General features: G+C 38.6%; 1 protein-coding gene across 1 annotated transcript in view; it reads left to right on the top strand.

Annotated features, from left to right (window-relative positions):
• Positions 1 to 1,061: 1,061 nt before the first annotated feature.
• NOX5 (NADPH oxidase 5) overlaps positions 1,062 to 9,412 on the top strand; it is an 83,752-nt gene continuing 75,401 nt past the window's right edge. The window contains exons 1-3 of the mRNA XM_044660110.1: positions 1,062 to 1,181; positions 4,142 to 4,292; positions 7,699 to 7,909. Of these exons, the coding sequence (XP_044516045.1) occupies positions 1,062 to 1,181; positions 4,142 to 4,292; positions 7,699 to 7,909 (482 nt within the window). The remainder of the gene's footprint in view (positions 1,182 to 4,141; positions 4,293 to 7,698; positions 7,910 to 9,412) is intronic.

Below are 9,412 nucleotides of genomic sequence, written 5' to 3'. Positions count from 1 at the left end.
GTTCTAGTCTTTTCATTAGAGATGATGGAAAAGTCCTCTGCTTCATTAAAGATTCATTTTTGTCCTCTGTATGATTATGTTTAGCTTTTCTGGATAAGCTATTCTTGATTGTAAGCCTATATCATTCACCTTTTAGAATACTGTATTCCATGCTCTCTCTTCCTTTATTGTGGTAGCTGCTAAATCTTGTGTGATCCTGATTGCGGTCCTTGGTACCTAGATTCTTTCTTTCAAGATACTTGCTAAGTATATATTTTTGTATTCCATGGGTATTATTAACTATTACCCTTCTATATTCTATAACAATACTCCTCACTTCACTACCATGACCCTCAATTCATTTCAGCAGCATTTCATGTCAAGCAGCAATCCCAAGGATACAGATTATTTTCCACTGTTTCTACTTAGAAACAAACCCAGAGGTTGGCCTTTCTGACCTTTACCCTGTATTCTAGGATCAATTTTTACCAGAGTCCTGTTACACTGAGGACCTAATAAAATGCTTTTATTTTTTGAGGTGAGAACTCTGGCATGTTATATATATATATATATATATGTGTGTGTGTGTGTGTGTGTGTGTGTGTGTGTGTGTGTGTGTGTGTGTGTGTGTATGCAAGAGTTCTAGTCCAAATGAATTTACTAAGATACAATGAAACATACTGTGGGTCTGGAAGTGATAAAGAATTCAGGAAATCAAAAAGAATGAGAAAAATCTGTACTCGACACCATAGGCAAGCTCTCTTCTTAGGCAGACCCTATTTACTTTTAACTATACTTCATATTTCTTGCTTAACACAGTGGTGTTAATAAAGAATCTTTCCGTCCCCTCTTCTTCTCTTTTCTTCCTTCCTTCCTTCCTTCCTTCCTTCCTTCCTTCCTTCCTTCCTTCCTTCCTGCTCTGAGTCAAATGAGTTAAATGAACAAGTATTCATTTAACCAGAAAGAAGTCAAGGACACTATAAATGAAACCTACCCCTAATTAGGATACCTGGGACTTCTCTCAGGATCCTAGTCCACTTTCCATTGACAAGCCAGAAATTTCCCTTTTGTTCTCCAGTGCCATGAATGCTGATGATGATGCTAAGTGGCTAGAGTGGGTGTCATGCCAGTTTGAGGCCATCGCTGGAGAAGACCGAGAGATTGACCTGCAAGAGTTCAAGAAAGCACTGAAAGTGAAAGAGGCAAGTGCCTACTTCATAAAGCCAAGTTAGAGTATATTTCAACTAGAGAGAAAGAGGGAAAGGTCTTAAGAAATGAGCCACTGATTTATGTACTGCTTCAAGGGAAGCTGAGGACCCCCATCAATGAGAATCTGTGATCTTTTTTTTCTATGGAAAATTCCTCTTTAGGTCAGTTATATGGTATAGTGGATAGAGCACTAGGCTTGAAATCAGAAAAATGTGGGTTCAAATCCAGCCTCAGACACTTACTAGCTCTGTGACTCTGGTCAAGTCACTTAACATCTGTCAACTTCAGTTTCCTCAACAGTAAAATGGGGATAATAGCTGCACCTATCTTTGAGTGTTGTGAGGGCCAAATGTGATAGTAATTGTAAAGCCCTTTGCACATTGCCTGGCAAATATTAAGAGCTTTATAAATGTTAGTTATTATTATTGTTGTTATTAGGTAGGAGCAATAATATTCTCCCTCCTCCACCTAGAAGAGTCAGGAATAGCCCCAATATATTCATCCATAGCTTTCTAAGTCCCTTCAATTCTTCTTTCCCATTATTTTTGTTCAGCCTTACCTGCCTTCCATTTAGATTGCCTTAAGCACTTCCCATGTGCATTCTTTGCTTTGAGCAGACCTGATTCTTTGCTGGTCCAATGCTGAGCTAAAAAATATCTCATATATAAAGTTTCACCTTCAAAGTCTAGTCAGTAATACTACTCTCCAGGACACCAAATTAGCAGCAAGAACCATCAGAACAGGTAAATCTTTTGCTGGTCATCATACGATCATTTGAAATCAGTCCCACTGGCTTTCCAGCTATGTTTTTCTGCATGGAATTGCTGCAACTGGTACATGTTAGAGGAACTTGATTCTTCATTATGGGAGAATCCTTAGCAATCACAGCCTTATAGGGGTTGCTTTTCTAGGTAATCCTTTTGTGTAGGTTACATGCATAGGAATGCTGACCTAGCTCTAGATTTAGAGCTACTTAAAATTAATAATTTATTAATTTTTAAATAAAAAAAATTTAGCTACCTAAAATTTCAGTATGAGATTTGATTCCTTGAAAATAAGTAAAATAAATCAGGGCTTGATCTACTCTTTTATTGATTGTCTAAACTTATGAGAGTGATGGAGGAAGTATAATGTAGATTAAACCCAAAAGGGTGTCCTGTGTACTTTTTTTTTCAGAGATCCAATAAAACATTTATTAACAGACATGCCTCCCCAGTTCCCTTTTTTTAGATTGTGCAAAACTATTATATTTACAAAAATGGCACAAAAATGAATTCAACAGTCTATGTATATACATACTTCATTCACATCTTCAAAAGAAAAGATATTTTAACATTACAGAACTGAAGGGGGAAAAAAGCTTTAATGGGCAGCTGTTAATAAGCACTAAAATCCTGATTCTGAATCTTGAACAGATTGTCTAATATTGTATACAGGTGCAGATCTGTACACATAGAACTCCCCAAAAGTTCATTAAACCATTTTCATTTATAAATAAGGGAGAGACATTAGCCTTCATTCCCTAGGCAAAAGAGCAGTAAGATGCATTCCGTGAGGGAGAAAAAGGTGCTATCCTACCCAGATAGCTTAGAAACTGCTGCCACTACTCTCCCCTTGAACAATCTTGAGTTTTGTTTTACATTTGTTTTACATATCCCTGGGAATATAGAAAGATGTGCTATTTTTGTCGAGAGCAAAGAGAAAGTGATACTGATGGGAATTTCCTTGTTGGACACGCTGAATCCATGCAGGATACAGAGACAAAAGCTGCTACCTGATATTTTTTGTCCCTGAATACTGGTTGTTTTCATTGAAGCAGTTCTGTAAGACATTCTGCTGTACATCCCACTCATTACTGAGTGTTTTAAGTTTATCTCAATGTCTCAATTTTTAATGTATTCTAATGCAATTTTTATGTAATGCTGCTAGATCATCTGACAAGTCAATTCTAGAGTGATCTACAGTGTCTGGAAGTTCAGATACATTCCCAAGTTCATCCAAAAACATGTTCATATGAAGTTTGTTACTCTTGATGAATGGATTTACTCCTTCCACATAAGATTTCTTGGTGCCAAACTCAATAAGATTTACTAAATTTTGTACAGATTTAGCCACCAGCATATGTGTTCTTATGGTAGTTGGGGAAGGAGAATCTGAGATGATATCAAAGATATGTGGATTCAAGATAGCAGGACAGATTAGTCAAGAAAGACAAAACCACTAACAACCCTGGTTCTCAAAGTGGTTTTGTTCATTGGCCGTTTATATTGTACTGATGAACAACCATAAACATACCCCAACATCTGAGCCAATATCTGTACAGCCATGAATATTCTTCCCACAAGCTCTGAAAGTACATTCAATAATTGCATTAAGTCAATGTTTACTTTTTTTTGTGTGTGTGTACTAACTTAGTTTTCACCCTTTGGGGTGTACAGATAAACATCCATAAATATCCCACAATGTCTGAGGCAAAATCTCTGCAGCTATGAATACTTTTCCCACAAGGTCTGCTTAGTTTAAGAATTTTTGACAATTTTAACTACTTCCTATTGATGGGAAATATTCTTTGATAGAAGTATTCAAGTAGATTTTGACAATGGAGATTCTTTTATCAGGTGTGAAGACCTGGTATTAGGTAGTACAGTGGACAGAGAGAACTTTCTTGGAATTAGAGGAGTTCTGAGTTCAAATTTGGCCTCAGACATTTCGTAGCTGTAGGAACCTAGGCCCTTAAGGCACTCAACTACTATTTGCCTCTGCCTTTGTTTCTTCATTAGTAAAACAACAGCACTTATCTTCAAAGCTCAGTTGTATGGATAAAATGAGATAATATTTGTAAAGCATGTTGCAAACTTTAAAGCCTTATGTAGATGCTCACTGTAATTAAAATGATACAATGATGATGCATGTTCTAAGACCACAGTGCTAACATTTTTTTTGATTCCCACAGTCCTTCTTTGCAGAGAGATTTTTTGCCTTGTTTGACTCTGATGGAAGCGGCACTATCACTCTACAAGAACTTCTGGGGGCCTTAAACCTACTCATCCATGGGAATACAGTGGACAAACTCAAATTCCTCTTCCAAGTCTATGATGTGGATGGTAAGGGAATGGCCACAAGTGGTAGAATCTGATGACTACAAAACTGGGAGGGTCAGGGGAAAGGCAGGAAAGTTTTCTCCCCCAGGGCTATGCTATTGTTCAGTCATTTTAGTCATGCCCGATTCTTCATGACTCCATTTAGGGTTTCAAAGATACTAGAATTGTTTGCCATTTCCTACTCTAGCTCATTTTACAGATGAGGAAACTGAGGCCAACAGGGTTAAGTGACTTGCTCAGGGTCATACAACTAGTTAGAGTCTGAGGCCAGATTAGAACCCAGGAAGACGAGTCTTCCTGATTCCAGACCCAATGATCTATCTACTGTGTCATCTAGTTTCCATGGCTAATTCCGCTGTAAATAAAGAATGAATAGCCTTGTCTTTTGGTAAAGGAATGTCAGGCAAGAAGGAGCTGACTGGGGAATTTCTTTGGGAGAAGTAGGATTCTGTTCTTTCTGCCCTAGTGCCTTTCCTCTGAGATTATCTTGTATATATCTAGTTGTTTGTGTGTTGATTCTCCCCCATTAAAGGGTGCAAGGATCATGTTTTTGCTTTGCTTTGTATCCCCAGCATCTGGAAAATAGTATGATATGTGTTGACTGACTTACTGATAGTTACCTATTCTGCGTATGCATGATCAGTCCTTAGTTCCAAATGAGGGACCCTAAGCAGCCATCAGGCACTTAGAGGAGGACTCGTTGAAGTGAGTAGGAAAGGGAGCCATTGGCAGGAGGACAGAATCCCTTCAGACAAACTTCATCTACTTCAAGATTGTCAGAAAAGCTGGACGAAATGGGTCAGGTCCACCTAGACCCCTAACTCTAGGAATTGGACTCACAAAACCAGTAATAGGGTTCTTATCTAGATCAAACAGGAGCAGACATTGCAGGGTGGGAGTAAGGAGCCTGAACCTGAGGACTGATGCTGATTCATGAGAGTGGAGAACATGATGGGGACAAAAGGGAAGTTTTCTGGAGAATACAGGAGGGGGAACTTCCTGGAATTTGGCAGCTAGCTGACATTTAAACTTTCCCATGGCAGCAAAAGTGGTTTTGAGCTGTTTATGCTGGTCTTACTCTGACTGAGTGACTCAAGTGCTTTGTGCTTCCCAAGGGTTTCCCTGTCCAGTGGAGTGGGGAGGCTAATGGGGTCATTACAGATTCCAATAAGTTAACTGGATCCAAGTCCAGGACTCTCTAGAAGGCTCCAAGTGAAGTTGGCAACCATTGGGCTATAAAAAGTCTATCTAACTCTGATCTTAACCACTAGCTGCCTCAGTTTCCTCAAATGTAAAGTGGCAATAATAATAGTAGCTACCTCCCAGGATTGTTGTGAGGATCAAATGACAAAATATTAATACAGCACTTGCCACAGTACCTGGGACATAGAAGGAGCTTAATAAATGTTCCCTGTGTTCCCTTGTTCCTTGTTTCCCCAATTCTGCTGTCTCTTTGTGATTATGTTTCATTAAGTGTTTTCTATTTGAAATTATGCATCTGTTGGCTTGACATTCTGTTAGGGACTCAGAGCTATAAATGTGAAAAGATAGGATACCCTAACAGAATTGTGCATCTGCATATAATTTTTAGGGGGGCCAGGTTGAGGAGGGGCCCCAAGTTGCATATAGATAGTGGATAGTCTTTGCTCTCTCATTACCTACACTCTTCCTTATCATACTTGTTAAACCCAACCACACACTCCATACACCCAGTAAACTACTTAAGACAGAAGGTGAAGATTAAAAAAAAATTTTTTTTGTAACCTCAGCACCTAGCATAATGCCTTGAACATAACAGAAATTTAACCAATAGTTGTTAAATAGATGTTTTTGGGCAGAGGGGATTCTGTGATGTCTTTTATTTGCACCTTCTTCTATTAGTCATGTTGTTATTTAGATGTTTCTGTCATGTCTGACTCTTGATGACACCATTTTGGCTTTTCTTGGTCAAGATACTAGACTTGTTTGCCGTTTCCTTATCCAGTTCATTTTACAGATGAGGAAACGGAGGCTAACAGAATTATGTGACTTGTCAGTTCACATAGCTAGCAAGTGTCTGAGGCCAGATTTGAACTTGGATGTTCCTGACTCTCAGGCCTAGCATACTATACACTGTAGCACCTGGATATATTATGGGATATCTATGGGAAAAGGAAGAGGGTGCCCAATCTTGGTTCAGGAAGACATAGGTGAATCCAGGTCAAAGTCAGTACTCTCCATTATTCCATTCTGCTGCCTTAGGAGGGAGTTGTGGCCAGCCATGGTCATTCATTTTCCTTTTGGAAAGATATTGTCCAGGAGGCTCTGCAAATTTATATTGTGAGGAGACTCCAAGTGTGAAGAGTTTTGGTTTAATGTAATCAAAATTATTTATTTTACATTTTGTAATTTTCTCTAACTCTTGCTTGGTTTTAAAATCTTTCCTTTCGCAAAGATCTGACAAGTAAACTATTCTGTGTTCATCTAATTTACTTATAGTTTCCTTCTTTATATTCAAGTCATTCACCCATTCTGAGTTTATCTTGGTGTAGAGTGTGAGATGTTGATCTAAACCTAATCTCTCCCATACCGTTTTCCAATTTTCCCAGCAGTTTTGTTAAATAGTGGATTTTTGTCCCCAAAGCTGGGCTCTTTGGGTTTATTATACACTGTCTTGCTGAGGTCACTTACCCCAACTCTATTCCACTGATCCTCCCTTCTGTCTCTTAGCCAATACCATATTGTTTTTTTTTTTTAAATTTTAAACCCTTAACTTCTGTGAATTGACTTATAGGTGGAAGATTGGTAAGGGTAGGCAATGGGGGTCAAGTGACTTGCCCAGGGTCACACAGCTGGGAAGTGTCTGAGGCCGGGTTTGAACCTAGGACCTCCCGTCTCTAGGCCTGGCTCTCAATCCACTGAGCTACCCAGCTGCCCCTCTACCATATTGTTTTGATGACAACTGCCATATAGTACAGTTTAATATCTGGTACTGCTAGGCCACCTTCCTTAGTATTTTTTTTCATTATTTCCCTTGATATTCTTGATCTTTTGTTCTTCCAAATGAACTTTGTTATAGTTTTTTCTAATTCAGTAAAAAAAGTTTCTTGGTAGTTTGATAGGTATGGCAATAAATAAGTAAATTAATTTGGGTAGGATTGTCATTTTTATTATGTTAGCTCATCCTACCCATGAGCAATTAATATTTTTCTAATTGTTTAGATTTAGTTTTAATTGTGAAGGGTTTGAAATAATGAGTTCTTTGGGACATTCACTATCTGTGTGACCCTTGGCCAACTCAGTTTTCTTATTTGTGAAAGTATGGTTTTGGACTTGATGGACTCTTAAGATCCTTTCTAGCTCTAAATCTATGTTTCTATGATGACAAGAATGCCCACTCCTCCCCATGACATTCACTTCTCCCCACCAGGAAATGGCTCCATTGATCCTGATGAGCTACGAGTAGTGCTACAGTCATGCCTAAAGGAGAGCGCCATCTCCCTATCAGAAGAAAAGCTGGATGACCTTACTCTGGCCCTCTTCGAATCAGCCGACAAAGATCACAGTGGTTCTATAACCTTTGAGGAGCTCCAGGAAGAATTAGAAAACTTTCCTGAGGTCATGGAGAATTTAACCATCAGGTACTATTGCCATCTTCTAAGTAGATGGTTTTCTAATGATGCATCTATCTTGAACCAATTCCCCTTCCCCAAATTCCCTCACCCCAGCCTGGATTTGATGTTAACACATGGCTCACTGTTGACATTTCAGTTGTTACTTTCTCTTTGGTCCTCCATGTAGGTTGTACTTTGTTGATGAATGTCATTCTGTTTATCTTGGACCATTAAATCAATCAGTCAAAATCCTTTAAGCAGGGTCATTTAGGTGGCTCAAAAGATTGAGAGCCAGGCTTAGAGATGGGAGGTCCTGGGTTCAAATTTGACTTCAGACACTTCCTAGTTGTGTGACTCTGGGCAAGTCACTTAATCCCCATTGCCTAACCCTCACCTATGATTTGGAACCAATATACAGTATTGATTCCAAGATGGAAGGTTAAAAAAAATCTATTAGTAACTTAGCATATGCTAAGCATTGGGGATATACATACAAAAGTGAGATGACCCCTCCCTTCAAGGAGTTTAGGCTATACTGGATGGAGACACAATAAGTAAATATGAAATACATACAATATAAACACATAGTGATTAGTTATGGGGGAATGCATTAACTAACAATAGAGTAAATCAGTAAAGGCCTAGGACTTTAGTTTAAATGCTATGGTTAGGGGAAGGGAATGGAGTCATTATAGAAATTCAGCAATTAATTGGAACCCAGTTTAGCAGTTCCCAGAAGGGAATGGCAGCCATTGGGCTATACAGTCAGAATTCTTACTATCTAACTCTAATCTTAACTGCTATCTGCCTCAGTTTTCTCAGTTGTAAAAAGGCAAGAATAATAACAGCTACCTCCTGGGATTATTATGAGGATCAAATGAGAGAGTATTTTTAAAGCTCTTAGCACAGTGCCTAGCACATAGTAGGTATTTAATGTTGATTGCTTGCTTGTTTGATTGATTAGGCTCCTTGTCAGCAGGTACATTATTCATTAGATAGCTGTTGAACTACTAGATCAGGTTCATAGACGAAGACTTTCTGACAATGATGATGGTCATGATCTACTCTCATTGAATCATCTTCTTTTGGAGTTTGGTAGATTATCCCATTTGTGGGTTTGTAAACTTTGTAGATTACCTACCCCATTGTTTACCAATCTTATAAATGATCCATTTTGTAGTTTCTCTAGTTTTGGGGGTTATCTCTATAAGACAGACACAGTGGATAGAGTAATGGGACTGGGATCAGAAAGATCTGAGTTCAAATACCATCTCAGAAATTTACTGACTATGTGATCCTGGGCAAGTGATTTCACTTCTGTTTGTCTCAGTTTACTGTAAAATTGGAATAATAATAGCACCTTTCCCCCAGGGTTGTGAAGATCAAATGAGATAATATTTATAATATGTTTGGCACATAATAGGGGGTTAATAAATGCTTCTTTCCCTCCTTCCTTCCTTCCTTCCTTCCTTCCTTCCTTCCTTCCTTCCTTCCTTCCTTCCTTCCTTCCTTCCTTCCTTCCTTCCTTCC

This window comes from Gracilinanus agilis, chromosome 2 (assembly GCF_016433145.1).
Source record: "Gracilinanus agilis isolate LMUSP501 chromosome 2, AgileGrace, whole genome shotgun sequence".
Taxonomy (NCBI): Eukaryota; Metazoa; Chordata; class Mammalia; order Didelphimorphia; family Didelphidae; genus Gracilinanus; species Gracilinanus agilis.
This window is presented reverse-complemented; position numbering and strand designations above follow the sequence as displayed.